This window comes from Phasianus colchicus, chromosome 3 (genome assembly GCF_987193195.1).
Source record: "Phasianus colchicus chromosome 3, bPhaCol1.hap1.1, whole genome shotgun sequence".
In the NCBI taxonomy this organism is placed as follows: domain Eukaryota; kingdom Metazoa; phylum Chordata; class Aves; order Galliformes; family Phasianidae; genus Phasianus; species Phasianus colchicus.
In genome coordinates this window covers 52139545-52165274 of record NC_143438.1, presented here as the reverse complement: position 1 = coordinate 52165274, position 25730 = coordinate 52139545, and the positions used below count along the sequence as shown (strand labels likewise).

The 25730-nt window shown below is 41.0% G+C and overlaps 1 protein-coding gene across 1 annotated transcript; it reads right to left on the bottom strand.

Moving 5' to 3' along the window:
• Nucleotides 1-1094: 1094 nt before the first annotated feature.
• Nucleotides 1095-23744, bottom strand: DSG2 (desmoglein 2). The gene is made up of 15 exons (XM_031612821.2): nt 23570-23744; nt 18055-18090; nt 17034-17168; nt 16190-16348; nt 15797-15941; nt 14411-14571; nt 13460-13594; nt 13128-13313; nt 11992-12251; nt 11034-11176; nt 10139-10366; nt 8898-9128; nt 7655-7782; nt 6179-6544; nt 1095-3668 (listed from the first exon to the last, which is right to left on the bottom strand). The coding sequence occupies exons 1-15, from the start codon at nt 23612-23614 to the stop codon at nt 2823-2825; spliced, it is 3204 nt and encodes a 1067-aa protein (XP_031468681.2). The 5' UTR covers nt 23615-23744; the 3' UTR covers nt 1095-2822.
• Between the last annotated feature and the right edge of the window lie 1986 nt (nt 23745-25730).

Here is a 25730-nt window from a genome sequence, read left to right as displayed (position 1 = left end):
GACGTGATTTTTCCTTTTGAAGCCAGAAGATAAGTGTCTAGGGCCAGTCCCAGGCTTACCTACTGGTTGGATGCTAACCAGGCACTTCCATTAATTTGGGTCTGTGCATTCTTCCCACAACCATGTGCAAAACACAGCTCCATTAAAAAATACATTTAATCAGATGGATATTGTGCCAGCAGTTGCACATGCTGATATGATCTGAAGTGCTGATGAAAGTAGTTGGGTTTTTTTGGTGTGTTTTCCATTAAAGGGCATGAGATGTGGCAGACATAATGCTGCTGCTCTCCACCGTCACCGTAATTAATGATGGAGAAAATTGATTTCATTTATGAAGTCACTCAAGATCCTTGGATGAAATGTTGAGTAAGTGCTAAGTATTATTTGTCTTCACTATTCAATATTAATGCACCAGCATTAAACTCTTTCTGTACCATCTGCCTTACATACTGGAATCTCTTACAGAAAGGTAGAAGTCTAAACAAGTGAAAAGCTCTTAGAAGAATGCTTCTACCTAACCCTAACATAACATGCAAAATTAGCTATTAGTAACAAGCTTGTTTTTCCTTTTGACTAGTAATCTCTTGCCACAGGAGTCACTGTTAATGAATCTATTCTAATGGATTTGTTACAGCACTAGCACATTTGTGATGATTACTAAGCAAGTGAAGTTGTAAATAAGCAATACTTTGTGAAGCTGGAATTTTCATGTTCCTGTTACAGCCCCTTCTGGGCCTCAGCTTTAGCAACTATAAAACAGACAGTATCTTGTGCCATGTCATGTGCACAAGAGGTGTAAATCAGTTTAAAGAGTATGACTCAAAAGCCCAGTAAATCTGCATAGGACTGCTGTTATCTTGCTTGTAGACTTAAAGAATTCAGTGCTTTTAAGCAGCAGGCAGAATGAATGTTTGGTTCCCCTTCCCCAACCCCCCCTCACAGTCTGTTAGTTAGCATGAAAGAAACTTCTATTATATCTGTATCTTTAAGATATTCCTTCAGGCTATTTGGGAAATCCCAAACCTAGTTATACCTACACATTGCATTTGCAATGGAAAAATCCTTATTTTCATCCGAGTAGCTGTCCAATAGTGAAGGAAGAATAGAAAATTGTGGTAGAGTTCTTTATTTAAGATTGCATAAAAATACAGAAGCGCTCAATTAAAAAATCAGAGGTAAGTTCACTCTAACTGCAAGAGAAAACAGCTGGTTACAACTTAAAACTGCTTGCGTGCTTAAAAGCAGAGATGTGTATTTTAAAAATAAAGTTTAAGAGATAAATAAGCCACAGGCCCAAGCAAGTGCATCATTTGAGTTGCTTGAAGTACTTCTCCACTGTAACACACTTATGCATACTGTGATGAGCAGAGTCACAGTTTGTACTTTTTATGTGTTTGAATTGCCTTCTGCATCACCCCTCAAATAAATACAGTGGAAAACATAACCTACAATGATGTGAAAACTCAACAGAGATGGAGACAACCAGAAAGCTCTGCAGTCCATGGGCTTTGCACTACCCTTGGATTACCTCACTAATTTTACAGTTATGAGACACACACAGTACTAATGTCTGATCCAATACATTTCTACCTTGATAAAATGTAAGTAGTGTATGACAGGTTTTGGTTGTTCTTTTTTTTTTTTTTTTTTTTTTTTTTTTGCTATAAAAGTCACATTAAAATGTTTAAAACTGCAAACAAATAAATACATGTGCATATATACATAGTGCCAGACGTTACATTACTCTCTCTTTTACCACAGACTTAATAGAAAGAAAAGTAACACCAAGTGTTGCAAAATTACAGGGAGTTTTTCTATTTTCCTGTTAGAACTAATGACAGCTGCCATGACACAGCACTGCAGAGGCCACAGCAGTTCTGATGTTGGAATCATCACAACTGCAAAAACATGCACATGGCCTCATTCTTCTACTTGCATCCGTGAAGTCACAGATAGAATTAATTGCACTTATAAATCAGATCCAGCAGATTCCTAAGGGACATAAACCTTGCTAGCAGAAGCTATGGATTCGAATGACCAATTAAGAGACAGTGAAAAATCTTCATGATGCAAATGCTTATTTTCCCATGTCAGTCTACATCTATGCCAAGTAATGGAAATTTTACACTGAAGTACCAAAACAACAACAGCAAAAAAAACCAACAAAAAACCCACAAAACTACTTTTTGCTACTTGAATATTAGTACAGAGGTTAAAGAGAAGAAGTATTGACTGCTTAATATTCAGATGCTGATAACCTGAAATTGTGACAACCCTGTAGGAGATCAACACACTGCTGCCCAGAGGACTTTGGCAAATTGGGTTTCTCAGGAAGGAGGTTTCCGATTAATTCACTGGGGTGCAGCTACAGTTTGGGGAGCTGCTCTGATCCACAAGGTAACAGATAGAAGATGTGGTGAGATCCATGCCCTTTCAGGGAGTAGGGAGGAAGGTTCAGCAGATAGACTCAACAGCAGCTCAGAAACCTAACCTGTGCTTTGACATCCTTCACTAGATTTTAGTATTCTTCTGCTTTCCCATAATTGCTTGTAGTTACATGATATTATTACACTAAATAATAAAAATAGCAAATTTATAGCAAAACAGTTACAACAATAGCAAACGATGCATATCTTGCATCATTCCACTTCAAAAACATTGTCAGTGTCTTATAATAGCAATTTTTTTTCTAGCTTCTTGGCCACAGTCCTTATTGAAGAAGACACTACATGCAAGTTCAGCATCATTTTTAAGGCACTACAAAATCCAGGTCTGAATACAAAGCCTGCAGAAAGCTGCATGCAGAAGTTAAGATGTCAAAACTAGGAGCGGCTGTACTGCACTGTGCTGTACTTGGTGACTCTGGAGGACTTGCTCAGTGTGGAGCGGGCAGGAGGTGCCCCCTCCAGAGGGCTCAGCAGGGAGTCCGTGATCAGCACCTGTTCAGCTCTACCAGGCCCTGCTGAGGCTGTGAGGTCATTCTCATTCACCACCGTGCTCTGCCCTTCAGACAAGGTGGGAAAGCTCAGTGAGCTCTGCTCAGTGCTGGGCACGAGCACCCTCTCCCGCTCCCTCACCACAATATACTTTGAGTCAGAGGGGTCCTGAACTGCCATGGTTCCTACCCCAAGGCCCTCTGATGTCACCATCCTTTCTGTAACTACCATGTTGTTTCCGGAGGGCAGGCTGGGGATTTCCACCATTCCCCTCAAGCTCGAGGCAGGGGCCAGCACCCTCTCTGTCACCACTATGTTCTCCTTAAACTGAGGATCTAAAAAGCTGGCAGCTGAGTGGGTATGGCCCTCTGCAGAATAGGATGTTTTCTCCGATCCTATAGCACCTCCTGCCTGCGCTGATGCGGTGGTTGAGAAGTAGCCACCTGAGGTAGAGGCTTGTTTGGAGCTGAAAGCCTTTTGCTCACTAACATCAAAACTGGATTCATTCTTGGAGCTAGCATCTTTCATGTCGATGTGTCTGCCTATGCATATTTCTGCCAGAGTCTTAAATTTGTCTCCTAAATCATCAAGAAAGCGGTCGTCGAGGTCACCCTCAATAAAGCTGCAGCAGCCAATGGAGCCATGGGGGGAGCCTGACTCCCCTTGAGAATAAACCAGGAGACAGTCCCTTGCAGCTTGAGCTTCATCTTCTTCCGCAAAAGAAACAGCTTTCTAAAGATGGGAAGCAAAAGAAAGCAAAAGTTTGTTAACATTACTTCTAGACATAGTAAACGTGAAGAAAAATCAAGAATCATAAAATCAAAGAATCATACAATTGCTCAGGTTGGAAAAGACCTTAAAGATCATCAAATCCAACCACATACTACCCTAGTTCAAACAACCCACCACTAAATCATGTCCCTGAGCACATCCAAACAGTTTGTAAACACATACAGAGATGGTGACTCAACCACCTCCCTGGGGAGCCTATTCCAGTGCTTAACAACCCTTTCTGTAAAGAAGTGTTTCCTGATACCCAACCTAAACTTACCCTGGCACAACTTGAGGCCATTTCTTCTTGTCCTGTCACCTGTCACCAGTGAGAAGAGATCAACCCTACTCTCGCACCTTTCAGGTATTTGAAGATAGCAGTAAGGTCTCCCCTCAGCCTTCTCTTCCCCAGACTAAACAGCCCCAATTTCTTCAGTCACTCCTCAAAGGGCATACTCTCCAAGCCCTTCACAATTCTTGAATGCTTGGTCAAGGGGATTATAATAACTGTCAACCAACCCAGAGCAGTGCCTAGAACTGCTTTTTGCTTTTTTGAAGTTAGTCTGAGCTGGACAGAAAAGTGATGAGAAGAAAAAGAATACTTCGGAATTTAATGGAAAGCCTTGGATACATCACCATCTGCTATTTCTCCCAGATAACCATTTATGATACTACTCCTTTCTCAAAAAGAGTCTACTCACATTTTGGTTCAGTGAATGACTCTCACCTGTAACTAGGTCTTTGTGGAAGAGTGCCATGCTGAGAATATCTAAGATTTAAGAGTACATTTCATGAGAAAAGGCTGACATATCATCACTGTCATGCTCTTTTCACTTCTTTAGCCTGCAAGATCACACCCAAGGAGCCAAACAGTGCACAAATTACTGAGTTAAACAGTTTGGTATGTATGGGAACATACTCCAGCATACAATGGCTCTACCCAGAACATGAAGGATTAACGAAGTTCTGACTGTACCTTTTCCAGGGCAAGCTCAGTCTGAAGGCAGCATCTGCAACTGAATTGCTGCTGATGCCGCTTTCAGACTGAACTTGCCCTGCAACTGCATTGCTGCTGATGCTGGCACAAGTCTTTGTATGTTCTTACAGCAGCTCCAGTTGCAGGAGTGAAGGTGGCCAAATCCTTTGGGCCTGCTGAACCAGCTTTACTAACATGGTTGCTGGCTTGTGCTCAGACTCACTCATGCCACATTTGAAGTACTGTTGTGCTCATTAGCTCAGGCATCTGTGTAATGTGGTATGTATCCAGATCCAAACTGATTATATGTATTAATCTGCATTTGATCCTGGGAGCAGAAACATCATCTGAGATGCTTCTACAGAAATCAGCACACACATGGAACCAATTGGTTCAGATATTTTTCTAGTTTGTTCCTTACTCTTTTCTCGTTCATTTTTAATTCTGTATCTGAAGTATTTTAGTCACCCAATTTTAGCTACCCAAAGGACTATCATATTAACTAACCTGTTATCCCCCTATTGTATAACATCTACTAAGCACCTTCTGCAAGACTTCAGCAGGTAACTGTGCTCGAAGTGTCTTAACATTCAGAAGGAAAATGAGCAGAATTGCTACTGTTGTGTCTGCTCACCTAGATTAATAGTCAGAACACACAGGAGATACACAAATCCTTCCCTAGCCTGAGGTGACTCAAACCTGCACAGCTACTCCCCTGCCCAGCCCCATCGTCAGTCAGCAATAGAGACTGAAGATGTTTAATTTGTAGATGTGAAGGACGATCTCTGCATCCCTGGCATATAGAAGTGGAGCCTTCCCTGCTAGTAGCTCACCAGCCAACTAATAATAGAAAGAGGAACAGTTGCAATGAATAGGACTATCCTATTGTTCAATAGTTAAAAAGCAAAAAAATAATTCAGAAAAGGAATTGCAACATATGCTTGATGTGCATCTGGTAAATTGCCTTTCACCCAAACTACTGCACAACCAGACAAATCCAGCACCACTTAATCAGCTATTTTTAAAATGCAGACCCACCCTCTACTATTTGACATCTATGGTTTATCTTTCAAAAACTTGTTCTGTGAAAGGTTTGTAACTGTGACTCATCAAGAGTCACTAGTGCCTCCCTGCAGGGCAGTTAATATGCTCAAGTCCCCAATGTTTATATCCATCATCTTCCTCATGGCTTCTTCCTGGATATGGCTCCTTGGTCGCTGCTAAATATTCTAGATCCCAAACCTTGAGAAAGGTCTTGTCACTGGAGATCTTGTAAAAACCCAAAGATGCTACAAAACTTAGCACTGTCGAGGTCTACATCCCACATGTAAGCCTAACTCAAAAGTCCTTAACGGCCCACCCATATACACACAACATTGACCCTTATCAGGATTGTTTACATATATCCAATCCATTCATTTTTATAACATAAAAAGCATTTCACAATGCTAAGCATAAATCTCAATATACTGTTATTCTCAGGTCATATGCTTACGTCAGTGAAGTAGTCTCTTAAAAATTCTTCATTCATGGCCCCTGCAGATCCCATCGCCACACCTCCTCCAGTCACCACCATATTGCCTTCTCCAAGTACCATGCCTTCAGACCCTCCAGTTGCTGTAGTTCTGGTATGGTAATCAGCATCAGAAAGGAGACGTCTTTGCCCTTCCCATGCTTCCCTGGTAATTGTGTTGCTCTGCCCTCTTATGTTAGAGGCAGAACTGCTCCCTGCTGCTGCAGCTTCCTCTGCACTCATTCCTGCTGCTGCTGCTGCTGCTGCTGCTGCTGCTGTTACTGCTGCTCCGCCGGCTGGTTCTTTCAAGTTCCCCAATGCAGTGGGTAGCATGACACTTTGCATTAACTGCAAGAACAACACAAATGAGGATGTGACATGAAAGCTGGGCTATCTAGCATATGCAGCTCACCAACCAGCAGCTGGGCTGGGTGGAACTAGGGAGGGTGCTGACTTAGGACATGTTCGAATTTGTACTGATTCATGTTGCTGCAGAGTAAAGAGCTTCCTGAAAGAGGGTGCAGCTTCCATGACTGTGTTCCCAAGGAAGATCACAGAAGTATTTCCACAGGTCATTGTTCTTAAAACTCAAAGGGTTGAGAATGAAAGAGGGGGGGGACGGGGGAAATAAACAAGAAAAAGACCTATGAAACTCCAGCGTGCTCAGCCTTCCAACTTTGGGGAGCATGCATTGCACTGCCTGCAGTCCCTGTAGTGCTACCTGGCCCTTTCTTTTTTTCTTGGCTTTCCTGTCAAGTTCACAATCTTTCATCAAGAATTTGGCATGAGCGCTGGCCCTAAAATCAAAGCTTTTTCCCTACTTCTTCATGTCATGTAAAAACAGGCTGGTGTCATACCCTTTTTTTCAGTTGTGTAGGACAAGAAAGGAGAAACACCTCTAGCATTCACTTCTCTCTCTGTTGCATTCCCTCTGCATTTTGAAGTTTTTTTCTGCCTTTTAAAAATTTTGTAATAATATTAAAATCATATTATTATTTTTAATAATCCTTTGTTTAAGAAGATAAACACAAGAAAGTAATTTAAAATGCAAACTGAAACACTGAACTGGTGATGGGAAGCTAAGCTTTATAACCTGATCATTCACAGCTTTACGGTACACTCCCAAGCAGGCAGTGAACATTCCAGGCTTGCAGATGCAAATAGCACAGATGCTTTTCCCACACTTTATCTTCTAATCAGATACTATCAGCACGTGCTTGATTCCTTTGCCTTATTTTTGGATTTTAACACTATGGTTGGTGTTTCTAGAACTGCAGTTGGAATTTATTTCCATGTATCCTTCACTGAACCTAACAGGGTTTAACTTTAATTAATATTCACATGTGGCTAAAATCTGCTGCACAGGTTGAAAACATTAGTCCATTACACGGTAGAGACGAGTGCAAAACTGAGCACTTGGCTGGAAATCAAAGAAAAATGCTGCCAGGGAAAACCTGCCTTCTCCTCAGGAGCTGCTCCTTCACTGTTCCATTTACGCAACATCTCCTCGCTACAGTCTGGTATAGCAGCAAATCCCTTCTTTGCTCCTGAGCCGCACGGACACAACAGCAGTAATAGTGGAATAACTGCAGGGAAACACAAGTTTGTCATTAGTGATGGACTGATTAGGGTCAAAGCATGTTAACAGCCAATACTGAAGTCTGGCCAGAAAGTGTGTCTTTAATGAGTTAATGAACATCATACAAACAAATAAGGAGCACAGTCAATTCCCAGAAGTTCAAGGTATTTCCTGAAAATACATAAGCAGGGATAATTTTCTAAACAGTAAACTGACAATGAACCTGTCACTCCTGCAGATGATTGTGCATATATTTATCCTTACTGCTACTGAAGATCTCATATAGCAAAACCAGCCCAAAAGTGTACAATCTCAGCATTTCCAACTCCTGTCCTGTTACTAACTACATCAAGACACCTCCATATGGAACACTCCCATGAGTGGTCACATTTACATCATTATCTGGAGAGCTCAAAATGATTCAATTTCAGAAGGAAAACATACTTCTGTGGAATTAACTTTGTTTTCTCATAGCTAGAGTGCTACTACTATAAACAATGAATTATTGTCCTTTCAAATTATTGCCCTTTCATCCTGCTCTAGTGGTTGGCGACCCTGCACACAGCAGGGGGGCTGAAACTAGATGATCACGGTGGTCCATTTCAACCCAGGCCATTCTAGGATTCTATGATTCTATGATTCAAATGCAGTATTAATATAGATGGCCATACCCTGACTGCAAGTATTTCTCTTATTTTTCAGCTTCTGCCTTCTCTTACCAATGTGACGTCTTACATTATGTACTGCTCAGATTAAGGAACCAGACCTGGATCTGTAATTAGGGAGAACATTGAGAGAATGCTATGATTTGAGTGAGAAGAGCTAGAGTTCACACAGGGAAGTGTGGGAAATGCTAAAAGGATTCCTTAGTGTTTCCCCACCTGTTATTTATAGCATTATAAACTAATATCATGAGCTGTACATATTCAAAATGCACAGCTTCTGAATGTATAATGCTGATACTGCAAAAACTAACTGGAGATTTGCCATGACTGAACACATCCTAGGAGTTTACATAAAGTACATCAAGATGATAAAACCTGGGAGCACAACAGTTTACTCCCTGGTGCTTTGTGGACTCTATTTGTGGTGCTTCTGACATAACATGAAATGATTACTTACGCAGCAGAAGCAAAAACGCCAAGATGATTAGTGCAATCGCTCCTGGTCCCAGACCCACTGACCCAGTGCCAGTAAATCTATCTTTGCATCCGCCGTCAGCAGTACACGTACAAACAAACAGTTGCAGGGACTGTGGCTGAGCACAGCGGAACCCTTGGAAATCCTGTATTAGCAGGGGGACTTCAGTATTGCCTGGCTTCAGGTTCTGGGAAACCAACCGTATACTGGTGGCTAAGGCAGAAGGGTGGGGTTAATGAAAAAGGGGAAAAAAAAATACAAAATGAGTGGACAGAAAGTTAATTCCGGTAAACCTTCTCAAACTCCCAACAAGCTCTCTCCATTTAGGACCAGTCAATGCAACCCAACTTAAATTTATACCCATGACAGCTTTTTTATGACGTGCTTTTTTATTTAATCAGGTAATTTATGCTGGTAACAAACTGGCCATGCTCTCTTGAAGACTCAGATAATCACAGAAGAGCTTTGCACCAGCAGAGACCATCACAAAAGATAGCCAGATTGTTACAGAACACTAACCTTCACTTCATCCAGTCAGCTAAAGTCTGAATTCACAAAAATCAATTTCTGTCATTAGGAAATTAGCAGACATATTACCGTGCCATGTCTAGGAGAGGACTGGGCAAGAGGTGCCCAAGAGATCCCAGATGAGGAGGTGAATATCATCCTGTTTTGAAAAGCTGTAATCTCTGTAATTGCTGCTAGTCTGGCTACAAATAGGGTGAGGAAAGGCAAGATTTCTTTTTCAGTCCTAAACTGTGATTAGGACTATGCTGATTGCTCTGCAGTGTTATGTTGTAGAATTATGAATAACAAGATTTGTTCTGAGAAGAAAAAGTATTTTCTGGTGTCTTCAGTCTACTTGAAGCATTTCCTTCAAGTGTTTTCCAGGTTTATAAGAACAGGAATGTAAGAAGAAAATGCTAATCTAGTTTTGAAATAGTCATTAAAATAATTTTTGACTTATGATCTACGTATAGCTGGCTCATCAAGCTAGACTAAAATGGTCCAGTTGAGGGAAGGTTACAGGCCCCAGAACATGATTATTTTTACAGCTGATAGAGGGAACGCATCAGAACACAAGCAACATGTCCTCAAATGTGATTTCATATATGAATTATTTTTTGTCTGGATCAGTCAAGCTGAATTATTGGAATTAGCAAAGTACAACACTCCTGTAGAACTCCAGAGAACTGAAAGTAATTAGAAATATTTTTTCTTACCATTTTTGGATGCAATTATCCACTTTCTTGCTGTTCCTTCTGGCTCATCAATGACAGAAAAGCTGTAGGGAGCACTGTTTGGGTAACTATCTATATCATTAGCTGTAACATCAACAAAATTTGCATCTGAACACACAGTCCGTACAGGGTTCTCAATAACTGGGCAGTTATCATTCTCATCTTGAACTTGAATAACAACGGTGCCAGTGGCTGTTTTCGTGGGAAGATCTAAGATTACAAAATATGAAAAATCAACATTCGACAAATACAGAAATTTTGTCTTAAAATAAAAAAAAAACAACAGTGTTTTCTCAAACATAAACACTTCTGAAATGAGTTTATGGGAGCAGTGTTTCATTCTTAATGCCAATGATTGTGTTGACAAAGTTCTTCTGAAGGCAAGTTGTTTTACTACCTTAATGTAAAAACACGGTGCATAGTTACACAATAATAAGCAGGTTACAAAGAATTCTAACTACATATACAAGAAATTTGGAGATTCTTTCCAACTTAGCTTTCCAGAAAATTTAGGACTTTGAAATCTGCTAATTATCGTAGTGAGATACTGACAATTTCCACCCATGTCTTCACAAAACTTGTTTTAAAAGTTCATCTCCATACAGCCAAAGAGAAACAGGCATCCTGGGAACCCAGTCCAAGGTTTGTCCCATTTCATAGAGTTGCCTTTGTCCCTCCTTCAGACACAGAGCCTTTTGGAAACCGCACTGGGCACCTAAATTTTTGGCAGTTGAAGGTAGGGAGGATAAGCCAACTGTAGCTATAGAAATACAAACTAAGCCCTTAAAAATAAATTAAAAAAAAAAAAAAAATCCCCCAGGAGATTAACAAAAGACACCTGATCCAGTAATGCAGAAACAGAACTTTCTAAACTTACCAGTAGTTATGCCCAACATGGTAAAAGTGTAGGTACCATTTACTACATAATGTGATTCATAATCGAGGTTTTTAGCAAGTTGGATTTCACCCGTATTTGAATTTATTGTGATCCAGTTTGCTGGGTCTCTTCCTTTGATATATCTGATGAAAATCACATAAAGTAAAAATATCACATATTTATAAGATCAGAACAACCACCAGAAGAAAAAACAGCTTCATACTATGCCTACTCTTCGTTTGTGCAGGCCAAACTCTGATGCTGCTGCCACTGTAATTGCTTTCAACTATTAACCTTATATTATAAACCTACCCTGGATGTTGAAACCTGCTTTTCCCTGTCAAGGCAGCCAGGACATAGGTGTGGCAGTGTTATCAAGTGAAACAAGAATGCTTGTTCCACTTGAGAGGCTGCATGCTGCTGGCCACAATGCTCTCCCTCCCCCTCCCCTCCTCCCAGCCACAGGTGAGCAGCAGCCCCCTGGAAAGGCTGTATAACAAGCATGAAGAAAGGGACCCAGGGTTGGGTTTGTATCTCTGTCAGTTCACACTACTTCTAAATGCCATCACAGTGGTAGTTCAACAATGTTTTAGCAGCTGAGCTACAATTCAAAAGCTAAAAAAAGCCACATGAATGCATATGCAGGCTTATCTACCCAAACATCCTTTTTTGTTCAATTTCTGCGTGTTTCTGTATACTCCTTTCTGATGATTCTGCTTATAACTATGGCCAATTTCAGCACAAGCACTCATCATTTACCAGAAAATAAATAAATTTTCAAGTCAGTCATTTTCTGCCTAATAGAATATTGATATTCTATTGGTATTCTTTTAGTTGTGAATTATGTATAGGAGAGAACAGACTGCCTTTGAAATTATTTCAGGTCAATACACATATTTTTACAGTAAGGTGTAGTTTCTGACATGTTCAGTTATGAGGAATATAAAAAGATTCTTACTTAATCTGTACTGCTGCTTTTCCAGTGTCTTCATCAATGGCTTGATACTGTCCAATGACCTGCCCTACTCGCACGCTCTCACTTGCTTCAATCATTTTTGTGCCACCAGGGAATACAAGGCCTTCCCGAACATCAATCACATTAATTTTGATTGGAATTGTTTGTGCTTTATAGCTGCTTTTAATGGACTTGTGAAATTCTGCTTTGTTTGTAACAACAATGCCCAGGTTTAGGCTTTTCATTTCTTCATAATTTAGCTCCTAGAGCAATCAAAAACAAACAAGAAATCCCTCAGAATTTGACTATATTTGATATTGAGACAACATCCAGATGTTCAATATTTAAATAATGCTGATAGAGGATGCTACAGTGGAAAGAACCATAGTTCAGCATGTACTCTCAATTCAAAACACCTTTTGAAGAGTATGTTAAGAAGATCACTCCTTTTTTTTTCCATGGATGGCACCACTGGTATTACTTTATATTATCAAATTAATTTAAGGTATGTGCAATGAGTCCACAAATATTTTGTATTTGCCTTCAGTGAATCCCTACTCAGAATTATTCTACTCTTCCGTTTTTTTTTTTAAACGATTTGGTTACTTAGTAATGCCTTTTTTTTTTTTTACTATTATTATTTTATTTCTAATAATTTCCAAGTTTCAGATAAGGAAACCAGAGCAGAAGAAAAATAAAACTTAGCATACTATGCATCTTCAGCTCCTGTCACTAAAGAAGAATGAAAGTTCCACGGAAATCCATAATATAAATAGTCTGTAGCCATGGCTCACGGAGTAGGTGCTGCATGCAGTTATCTGTGGCCATGGGAAATAAATAAACTGAGACAAGCAAGGAGAGCAGAAATGTGGGAAAGGTTACAGCGTATGTGCTAGTAGCACTGCTGCCCAATAACAAGGAAGATCTGGGGAGTTCTGTTCCACTGGATACATACTGCCACCACACAGAACATGGTGGACAAAATTATTTTGTACAGAATTACTGAATACACCACCAAAAAATATAAGAGGGACATCCACCACGTACATGTATAGTTTATTTACTAACTATAGATAATTTGCACATCAGTCTCTATGAAGAGAATTAATTACTCTAAAGTCTCCAAAGAATATACTAACCTTCACAAGAGTCAAAATTCCTTCATTTGTTGTGGCATCTGTTACTATACGAAAATAGCCGCCTTCGTTACCAGAGACAAAAGAAAAGTTTGCCAACCAGTTATCAGAAAACTCTTCATCTTTATCAAATACTTTTATTCTCATAATTTCCACATTTGCTCTGTTTTCTTCAACGCTTCCTTCAAACTACAAGGATGAAAAGATTTAAATGTAAAAAGATGTCCCAGTCTACCACATTTCATCAGTATGAGAAAGTCTGCATAAGATTTTCTTAAGCAACAGGATACCAGCAAGTGTACAAACACACCAAATATAATGGTGAACGTACTTACTGCAGAACTTTCAAGCACAGGAAGGTTGTCATTGACATCCAAAATCTTGATTTCTAAAGAACATGTTGCACTATTCCCTTCTGCTGCACCACCACGGTCCTTCCCTTCCACCACCAAAGAGTAGCTACTTTGTGTCTGTCATAATTAAAAAAAAAAGAAAGTGCTTCAACTAGTCTAAATTTTTGTTGCCTTACTGTACTATCTGTGTCTTATTTTGTCAAAACCTCTCAAGTAATGGCTAATTAAAAAGTCATTTTTTCTCTACTATTAAATCTTACACATAGCTCTTTCTACTGGGGTAAAGCTGAGCCTTAGAAAAAGGTTTGGAAATTTTGCATTTTCTTCCCAAAGAGTTAGTCTGTGCTCAAATGGAAATTGGAAAAATCTCAGTAGCCATAGACAGGACACAGCAATACCCGCACATTAAGACAGTGCGAGATACAGGGATAGCGTCCACAGCCTCTGAGAGCTAATACAAAGATCACCATCTGCTGGTCAGTGAAAATACATGCAAGCATAAGGAAGTTGCTGAAAATACCTGGCTTTCAACACTTAACACACTTACACAGCAGCACCATTCCTTATCCTTTGAGCCCTGATTTGTACAGCAATCTACAAAAGTCTAGATTCAACCAGCAGCTTTACAGGGGGTGAGCTGGGTGTTCTATCCACGGGTACATCAGCAAAGAAATGATATCCTTGTGTCATGTAACTGATGCACAGAAGGGACAGAAAACAACAGCACCAACTGGCATTGTGAGAGGGAGGAGACAGGGTGAAAGCAAGCTTTACCTCATCCCCTCCCAAAGCCACTGGAAAACATACATCAGACAGATGAGGAATGGTCCTTTAAACCCAACTGGGATGAAGGGATGAAGGAAGGAGAGAAGTGACAACAGGTACCAGAAGAATGCTATCAACAGATACTTTTTTTTTTTTTTTTTTTTTTACCTCTCTGTCAAGGTTTATTGATGCTACTTGAACCTCGCCAGTATCTTTATTCATACTGAATGCAGAACTAGGGCTTTGGGATATGATCTTGAAAGCAATTTTGGAATTCAGGTTATTTGGTTCATCTGCATCCGTTGCATTTAACCTCATTACAATTGTACCTGAAAAAAAAAACCAACAAAATACAATACTTGGTTATGCTGCCATGCACTGGCAAGTATTTTTAATGTAATATTACAGGTAAGAGTGTGCTGCCAGATGCAGTGCACAATTTTTTGATGCCCCTACCTCTGGCATATTTAATAGAGCTGAAGAAGTGTTCTTGAAATCCAATTTATGTTAAAAGCTCAAAAACAAAACTACATATCAACACAGATCTGAAGGTTGTAGAATTCAACTCATCACAACTATCCAGTGAGTTGAACTCTCACAAGAATTCTGACAGAAAACTTTAGATATTGTATAAAGAAGACCAAAACTTTATTTAGACAGTAAATTGCATTTCCCTCATACATCATTCTAAAGGAAGCAGAACAACTGTTGTATATGAACATCAATACAACAACTGCTCTTTACAGACTGATGCCCTCCAACAGCTTGATTCAAAATCAATGGTGGCTCCCATGCTACAAGCCCCTTATATGCATGACACAGGATACTGCACTTGGAAAGGGCCAACCTTAGTGTCCAGCACCATTACTTGGGTTTGAGCATCAGCTGGAATTCAAGAAGAGAGAGAGTTACCATACAGCTGCTACTGACTTGAAAGGCAGCTGGTGGAATTCAATACCTAATATAAATGGATGGTCAGTAATTTCTATCTTCAGATTGCCATGGCATTGAAATGAAGAGGATATCAGGTTATTTATTAGGATGTTTTACTCTGGGAAACAGTCTATTGCTCCCAGATCTGTTCTTATGTTTACTGCCGTTAATAGAAAAACTGCCAATAGCTTGTTCTCTGAGGTTTGGGTGATGGTTGTATATTCTTAACATCAAAGTGCTTCTCCAGACTATTAAATAAAGGAGAACTTTAAAACACAGCAGAGCTAAATGCATCCAAAATAGGCTGGAATTGCTAGGCCAGAAGATGGATGGAATTCCCTGTGCAGTGTCTACTTAAGGACTCCCTGGCTTAGTGGCAGCTCTGACCCAAATACAGTTGCCATAAGAAGTCTTGTTCTCTGTTGCCTTTACGCGCATACTTTCCCTTCACTACACTGCACAACTTAGCCCTGAATAAGAACATGCATTCATACTTCAATAACCCGTCCTACACAAACAAGATAATGAATTATTATTACTACAGATATGCTGCTGCATATATTCGCTTCTGTCCTTGAATATATTCAGAATAGGTAAATTAAAAAAAATATAAAATATTACCTGTTTCACTTAATTCTTCAATTGATCCAACAAAAACTTCATGTGAAAACACTGGAGGATTGTCATTTATATCTAGAACTCTAACTGGGAGGTCTATTGGCTCTTCCAGTTTTGCTCCAGTCTTATCTAGAGCATGACCTCGCAACTGAAATGATTCAGACAGAAACAATAAGAAAATGAGTGACTGTAATACATATATATGTGAGCACATACACAAACTATAAAATATATAGCAACATTATATATAAAACTATTAGCAGTTATATATATGTATATATACACATACACACATACAAATGTCCAGAAACATTAAAACCTATTGAAATAATAAATATTTTTTATTAAAAAAGGAAAGAAGATCATTTATAAGGGTAAAGTTACTATTCAACTTACAAATAACACTGGAGTCTTTTCTCTGTCAACCCTTCCTGTGATGTTCAAATCTCCCGTCTTTCCATTGATAACAAACAGTCCATAAGGGGGTTCTGTAACTCCTTGACCAGATATAGTATAAGTTACCACTATCCCTGTGTCTTCAAAATCAGAATGTATCTACGAGGAACATGATAGAGTGAATAGTAATTGGCAAATAAAACCACATTTAAAAACACATAATCTTTTTAGCCATTTTCGTAATGAACAAACAAAAATTAGTATTAAACACTAATTTTCCTACATTGTTTACAGTGTGTAGATGTTGAGATGAAAGCAGAAGAAAAAGTTACATGGCCTCTTTGAAGATCTAGTCCAAGGGAGATTAGGAATGGGATGGACAGTGCAACAGCTGGAACAGAACAGAGAGGTCTGTGAGAGAAGAAAATTCTTGACTACTTGGACAAAGAAAGTTGGATAGCATACAAGTGCAGGAAGAGTCTGACCGCTCCATGTACACCTTTCTGTCCAATCACCACCAGCAGTTTTGGGAGCTGTTAGCCACCCTGAACCAGAGCTGAGCAACTCTGATTGGGTGGTAGAGTGAAAAAAATTCAAAAACACTGCATTTCCAAAAGTATTATGAAAATTGTTGACTGGGAAAAGATGGAAGACTCAGCCAAATCAAGCTTCAAGAGTAACTCATCTTAAGAAGAAAACTGAAGGAAATGTGCCAATCTTCTACGAGTATTCAATAGTACATTATAATTAAAGGAATGTCTGTGTCTGTGGTTAGGGCAGCTACATCTTTATTTTATATTTTCATCTCTGTGTACTCTGTATTTATCTCTTTTTCAGGGCTTACTCTAGCAATTGGATTCCTATAGGAATTGTCTTCCTCTTCCCGTATGAAAGCAGGAGGGACTGTCCATTCTCGCTTCTGTCTGACAAGGCTGTTGGGATGAGTTAATGTGCCATTCCTGACACTTCGATTGTAAACCTGCGAAAAAAAAACAAGGCTGAATGTCAGCATAACATCTACTCACTTAAGATAAAGTGCTTTATTGCTGTGCTAGTCCAGGCTTCTGAATAGCATAGGCCATAATCTGGGCATTCTGCTTGCACAAAACCATGTGCTGATCTTACCATTTATTTTCTTCCAAGGAGGCTATACACTCTTTTAATAGTTAGTAATTCTGAAATCATAGAGCAGCACTAGCCTTCTGAATCACAATTTAAAACTACACATTCCTGAAGTTGTTTGAAACAAAAAACTACAGTAATCTTTTAATCAAGACAGACATATAAAACCCACATTCACATGACCATGGTATGATGAAAATACACCTGTTCTGACAGATCGAAGTGCTTGTCACCAGATGTGGAATGAAGTTTGCCCATTGATACTGCTATAAACAACTACTTCTGCCTCATTATGCTGTTTAACATCAATACTAATACTCACCTTCTTCTGTAATACAGGATACATACAATAAGCAACCCATTCACTGTCTCAGCTATCCTTGCTCAGGTACCCCTCATTACTGCTGACTCTTGTCCCTCCTCCTGTCCTGCTGGTCTTCAGATCCACAACAAACACTATATCATAGCAGTTGACTTCATTTATGGAGAGTTAAAAAAGATATTTACAAATGTAACATTTTTGCTACAGCTTCTTGAAGTTGAATGTCACTCTTTTGATGGATGTAGGATTGGTTCTTTTCTTACACTTGTGCTTTCATTTTGCTACCCATTATACAGATTTAATTGTTCAGAAAACAGCAGAACTTATCAAGTTAAATAAAGCATGTCTTCAATGCTTTTTTTTCTTTTTTCTTCAGAAGGCCATTCTTCAGGTACTGATGAAGAAAAGCATTATCTCTTACCTTCCAATGGAGTCCATTTCCACAACTGAGACAGATCTGTAATGAAAGTTATGTTAACTATTAGTATTAATTCAGTGTTGCTTTAGCAGCACATTTCTTTATCCACTAAGAGCTCAGGATAGCTATGCATGCCCTCAGACACTGCAGTTAGGTGCTTCTTGTTAACCGTAAGCAACTGGAGTGTCAGTCAAATTATCAGAGAACATGTGTTTGCATTTCTTGATGCTCCGAAGGTGATTTTTATTGATCCAAAAGCCTAAGGAAAAGTAGGCTTAGAGAAGTGATTGTCTATTGAAGTCAGTAAACCATAGAATCATAGGGCTTGGAAAGGACCTCTAAAGATCATCTGGTCACCTGCCATACCAGGTTCCCTCCAGTAGGTTGCACAGATAGGCATCCAGGTAGGTTCTAAATACCTCCAGAGAAGAAGACTCCACCACTTCTCTGGGCATCCTGTGCCAGTGCTCTGTTATCCCTGCAGTAAAGTTCTTTCTCACGTTCAGTTGGCACTTTCTGCAATTCAGTTTGTGCCCCTAGCCCCTTGTTCTGTCACTGAAAGGAGCACAACTGCATTCACTTGACTCCCGCCCCTTTGATATTTACAGGTATTGGTAAGATCCCCCCTCAGCCTTCTCTTCTTCAGGCTGAACAGTCCCAGGTTCTCTCAGCCTTTTCTCCTAAGGGAGATGCTCCAGGCCTCTCATCATCTTTGTGTCCCTCCGTTGGACTCTCTAGAAATTCCCCGTCCTGTTTGAACTGAGGAGCTCAGAACTGGAGACAGTACTCCAAATGTGACCTCACCAGAGCAGAATAGAGGGGGAACATCAGCTCCTTCAATCTGCTGGCCACCTGATTATTCCTCCCCAGGTACAGGATTCTGTACTTGCTTTTGTTGAACCTTATAAGGTTTCTCTCCACTTAACTCTCCAGCCTGTCCAGGTCTCCCTTAACAGCAGCCCAGTCTGCTGCTGTGTCCCAGCTTTGTATCATCAGCAAGCTTGCTGAGGGTAGATTCTATCCCTTCATCCAAGCCACTGAGAATATGTTAAATACTTAAATTCTCTCTTTGAGTGGTTTTCAGACTGCTATCTGGGCTCTCGCTATTGATCCCTTCTGTCTTATACTGATTGCTACATCATAGCATGATAGAATATTTTTAAATTCTCTCTTTCTCACACAATGCAACACAGCAGTGGACAAAGTTGGGAAAAGCAGCAGGCTGCGGTTTCAACCTGCACAACAAAACTTTTTCAAACTATAATTTTTCCAGTGTGTATATCCTGAAGACAAAAATCAGCAAGCAGGAGGTTCCCTAATACATTGTGAGGGCTGCAGGATCTTAGATCAAGTTTTTCTTATGAATATTCTTAATCTTATTTAATATTCATATGAATTTTTAAAATTTGTTTTTCTGATTAATGAGATTATACCAGTAAGATAATGCATAACAGGGAAACACTGCTTTTCCAGTCAAGGTTTTCCAGCAAGAACTGTAATTCTTTAGGAAGCAGCTGTCAAGGTGTCATCTTGAACATCCTTATTTGCTTTCACAAACTGAAGGGACAAAGAATGAACAGAGACAAGGGGCATTAGGAGAGAAGTTTCCTTGTATCAGAAGCCTGAGAACCACAGTGTAAACTAAAGCCTGAAGTTTGCAAATATCTCAGTGGACTGAGATAAAAGAAGAGCACATTAAGGAAGTAGAGAAAATCCCGTTAGTCATTAGAAATAGAAAGTCTTACAAAAGAGCCTCAAGTATTTTGTTTTCTTGCTAAAAAAGATGATTTTGTTTTTTTACTTTTTAATCTATAATAGTCACTCATCCATGGGGAATTTTAAAGTGATCAAATATAGGAGTCTAACAGTGGGAATTTTATTTATGAGATGCAAAAATATATACGAAAGATAGACATATCCTGCATTTAACTGAAAATTTGTAAAATACACTAAAATTTCAAACTTAAGAAAAATATTTTTATTGAATTATTTTTCAGGAAAAAAAAAGTCATACTCTATATGCGCTGAATTTTGAAACTCCCTTTTTCAATATACTACAGTTGCCTTCTATTAAGTGGCTCAGTAGGAAAACCCCCATCTGTCACTTGGTGTGAATCACTGCCTCAGCACAAAAACTCAGACATCTAGTGATGAAATCTATTGATGACAAGGAGCTGGGAAGGCATTGGCAAAAGACAACAGGATTGTTACAGAAAATTAGTCAGAAAACCTGAAGTAATAAAAATGGAATGAAATACTGCAGGAAAGCAGCTGGAATAGGTGAGGTGGCAGGGGAAAAGGAGGGAGTGACTGATATGTATAGAGAGTGCAAGGCTGCTCTTGCGCAAATGTGTGCTCGTGTCTTATGAAGGAAGTGACTGAAGAGACAGATTTTGAACACACAGCTTCATTTTATATTGTGAAGATGCAGAATGAGTAAGCAAGAAGGTGTGTACACCTATTTGCTTTGCTGTGAAACTAGAAACCCAACCCTATAATGGTCTTATTTTGTGCTGAAGACCACAGGCAAGTGGACATCCTGCACACTTACAGAAATGGGCTGAAGGGACATCGGAGGTTATCTCTGAGTCCATCTCCCTGCCCTGGGGTAGGATGAGTAACATCCACCTGCTGCTTGATATCTGTTTAACTTTTTTCTAAAAACTAGTGATGGAGAGTGCAGCATTGCTGCTGAGAACACAACAGTACCCAAGTAAAGCTTTGTGGACTAGAATTAGCCTGACGCCATGGAATAAACATTCACAGAGGTGATAGAAACATCTCTGAGGACAGTTTCAATCTCAAAGAATCAGACTGTCACACCCTGGAGATTTGCTTCAAAAGCACAATTTGATCCAATCAAACAGGTGCACTCTATATCCACTGTATGTGTGTCCTATAGCCAACACCAAAACAGCTATACTAAGATGTCTTTATCTCAAACTGAATCTCTCTCTTTGTAAAGTAGATAATGTAACTAGGAAACAGCAAAACTCCCTCTTCATGACAATTACCTTTCACATAGAAGAAAACTTATCATCCATCTTACCCACAATTCCAATTCTTTAGTATCACTATGAGAATGATGAACTAGGAATATCTGAATTTATATTATATATTTTTTTGCTTTTCTCTAGTCTCTCCTGTAATAATTCCATTTCTTCTCGTGTATGACATCTGAGATAACACACCTCTTTAGCCAAACAGATAAAATCACAGATCTCAGGCGTTCCACACCTGCTTTCATATCTCACCACAGCACTGCCATTTTGTTTATTTTCTGTTTTTGCAGACAGAAAGTAGGCTTCTTGAAATCACCTCACTTTTGCTTTTTCTAAAACTAATCAGTTCTAGAAAAACTAAAACTAGTCAGTTTTTTTTGTTTGTTTCACAGAATCATAGAATCGTTTAAATTTGAAGGGACTCCCCTACAATGAACCCCTACAATGGACACCTACAGCTACATCAGGCTGCTCAGAGCCTGGTCTAGCCTGTCCTTGAATGTCTACAGGGATGAGGCACCACCACATCCACTACTGGGCAACCTCTTCCACCCTAACCATACATTTATTTTCCTTATATCCAGACTAAATCTCCTGTCATTTGAAACTATTTACCCATTTCCCCTTATCCTATTACAACAGACCTCACTATAGAGTATATTTCTTTCTTTCTTATACACCCTCTTTAAATATTGAAATGCTGCTTTCTCCCCAGAGCTTTCTCTCCTCCTGGCTGAACAGCCCCAGTTCTCTCAGCCTGTCCTCGTAGGGAGGTGTTCCATCCCTTGCATCACTTTTGTGGCCCTCCTCTGGATGTGCTCCAGCAGGTCCATGTCTCCTCTTGTATTGAGCACACCACATCTGGATGCCTCACCAGTGCAGAGTATAGGGGCAGGATCACCTCTCTCGCCCTGCTGGCCATGCTTCTTTTGATGCAGCACAGTATACAGTTGGCATTGTTCCTATGAATTCTGAAAAGAAATTGCTACTGATGGTAACATTACAATAGTGATTCCAAGTATTCTGTACTAGTCTAATGTCTAAAATATCAAATATTAAGGATGTACAACCTAAGAAAACATTCATGGGAAAAAAAAATCTCAAATCCATTCTCACTCAAATACAGAACACTTTCTAACATGTCCTCTCTTGAAGACAATAGTGCAATGACCCTTGTTGGCTGTGCCTATGTGACAAGGCCACGGCTCCAGGTGTGTGCCCTGGACATGACCCATGTTGGTCCCAATCCTACAAGCACCGTCGCTGGGCATACCCTGATGTTCCTAGAGAAAAGTCAGAGGTAGAGATGGGAAAGCTGCTGGGACCTTCATACAATCCTCAGGACTGATGCTATGGATGCAGACCACAGGTAGAAAGAGAGCACAGTTAACCAATAAATACTTCCAGGAAAAACAGTTCTCAATGTGGAAGGTACATTGTAATTATTATTTTTTTTTTAATTTTGCTTTTTAGTCAGTCCTCTGGGTTTTGCAATTATCTATGTCTTCTTTGCATACCTTTTGACATCAGTGACTCCAGTTGGATGCTCACACAAGCAGCTACTTTCAACCCCAACAATGGGTTTGTCTTGATTAAAAACCACCCCACACAGAAACACACACACAAAAAGGGAACACAGTTCTTCTCTCTCCTGTCACCAACCAAGCAGGGAAGTTTTAGTACCTGGAATATTACATCCCGCTTTAAAGCTGCAAGGCAACAGATCTCCATTCAACCTGATTTTTGGGACCTTGAGCATGAGAAACCCTGTCCAGCTCCCTGCAGCCCTCCTGAGCCCTGCTCAGCTCCCTGCTTCCGGCCAGGCCGGCCTCCACTCAGCCTGGGCAGTGGCTGCCCAACTTCACAGGCGTGAACTCACCAGGCAGCACACTCACCAGGCAGGGAGAGTGAACTGCTCAGTAACGCCTCTGATTTCAAGGAAAGCTTCTTGGGGAGTCGCTAGAAACGGACAGAAAACACCAGCCTGAACCAAATCCAAGCTTTCTTTGGTCTCAGTACATTCAGAACATGCTTCTAGCATGGAAAGCTATTCCATAGAACAAAAGATCTAAAGGTTGAGAGCAAGGAAAGGGAAAACCCATGTATCTTGTATTTGTAAGAGTTTCATCTATTTTCTCTAAGATTTCCAGTAAATGTTACATACGATCAATTTTCCCCCCAGCATGGCTCCTCCCAACAGGTAACACAGTTTACAGACAGTACACTGAACAAGACGATGACAGCAGTACCAATTCCCTTAATCCTCCTGGATCCCCGACAAAATCCACCTATCTCCAGACACAGAGACGTTGTTTTCATTGCCTTTCCCGACTTTTCCCAACTTTCGGATCTTCCCTTCACCTCCCTCTCAGGAAGCGAACCCGAGAGCTGCCAAGCCTCGACGGGAAGCACCTTCCCCACACCCCGCGCCCGCACACGGCCCCCGGGGCACCGCGCAGCGCCCACGCTTCCCTCCCGGCTCCCACTGTCCGGCCCAGCCCCGGGCAGGGACTCACCAACAGCACCAGCAGCCGCGCCGCCGCCGCGCTGCCCCGCGACATGGCCGCCGTCTGCGCGCCGCGCCCGGGACGGGGTCACCTCCTGCGGCCGTCAAGGGAAATGGAGGCGGCCCGGCGAGGGGCGCGCTAGTAGCCGCGGGTGGGTGGAGAGAGCAGCCGGGGAGCGCCGGGGAGGGGGCAGGTAGCGCCCGGCTCGCCCCGCCCGGCCCCGCCCGGCCCGGCCAAACCGCGGGGAGCCCCCGGCACCGCCCCGCCGAGAAAGGACGAGGTGTGCAAAGAAACTGACAGCCAACCGATAAATTAATGAGTGACTGATAGGAGAACGTACACTTTCGTGGGAAAATGAAACGGTGAGCTGTTTTAGCGCGGCCTTCTGACAATTCCCGTAATCCTCTATTTATTTAACGTGCTCCCAGCTATATCCTTCCTACTCCTATCTGGCAGAGATCTCTCCTGGATACACCTCATTAATTGATGCTGACAAAGACATAACTGATTATTCATGATGGCGAAACAAGTAAATACACTTCCTCTACATCCTTTGTTATGAGAGGTGCTTACCCGATTACTCTTTCTAAGATCACCAAAATTATAAATAATTTTGGAAGCAGCTGGTCATAGTGCTACCAGTGATGCTCACCAGGGAACCAGCCTTACTGCAGTCTTCTCAATGACACAGAATCACAGAATCACAGTCACAGAATGGACCGGGTTGAAAGGGACCTCAAGGATCATAGAGTTCCAACACCCAACCCCCCTCCCCCCCGTCACATGCAGGGCCACCAACCTCCACGTGTAATACTAGACCAGGCTGCCCAGGGCCCCATCCAACCTGGCCTTGAATGCCTCCAGGGACGGAGCACCTACAACCCCTCTGGGTAGCCTGTTCTAGCACCTCACCACTCTCATAGTAAAGACAGTGTGTTCCCCTCTTATGTATTGTAACAATGTATGGTGAACAGAATCATTGAATCGCAGAATCATTAAGGTTGGAAAAAACATCCAAAGTTCCTTAGTCCAACCATCAACCCATCCCCACCACGATACATTACTCAGTGCCACATCTCGAAGTTTCTTGAACGCCTCCAGGGTCAGTGACTCCACCACCTCCTTGGGCAACCTCACCACTCTGAGAAGAAATTTTCCTGGTATCCAGCCTGTATTGGAAGGGAGCCGTAGGGATCATGGAGTCCAACTCCTGGTTCCACATAGGACTACACAAAAATCAGACCATATGATTGAGAGTGTTGTCCAAACGCTTCTTGAACTCCAACAGCTTGGGTCCATGACCTGGGCAGCCTGTTCCACGCTCACCATCCTCTAGCAAATAACCTTTTTCTAATACCAAGCTGCCCCTCCCCTGACACAGCTCCGTGCTGTTCCCTTGGGCCCTGTCACTGTTCCCAGAGAGCAGAATTCAGAGCTACCCCTCCACTCCTCTCATGAGGAGCTGTAGGCTCTGTGAGGCCTCTCAGCCTCCTCTGCACCAGGATGAGAAAACCAAAGGAGCTCAGCGACTCCTCACACACCTTGATCTCTAGACCCTTTACTATCTTTGTAGCCCTCCTTTGGACACTCTCAAATAGTTTTACGTCCTTTTTGTACTGTAGTGCCCAAAACTGTACAAAGTAGTTAACGTGAGGCCACACCAGTGCAGTGTAGAGCAGAACAAACCCTCCTCTCAGCTGGCTGGCTGGCGATGCCGTGCTTAGTGCACCCTGTGATATGGTTGCCCTTCCTGGCTGCCTGGGCACACTGTTGACTAATGAGGGACACTTGCTGTTGAACAAGAGTTTAGGGCCAGATGTGCAGTTTTGGGCAGATCCAGCAACCAATGTGACAGGATCAGCTAATATTAGCCAAACACTGAAGTTCTGTTTTAGTAATTCTTGTTTAAGATAAGTGACATAGAGCATGTCTTGGAGAGCCTTTATTTATAGTACTTTTAATATGGTGATTTACAAGTAGATTCCAATCCTAGTCTGATGCTTAAGCATAACTTGAAAGCATTTCATTACATCAAGTGGCTGTCAGAGAAGATCCTTGATTTGTAGCTTTCGTCTTAATCTTTCAATTGGCTCTGTGGAGTTCTGAAACAGCTTTTAGTTGCCTATCCAGTGCACGGTTAAAGATGTGTTAGCAAACATGCATTTACAAT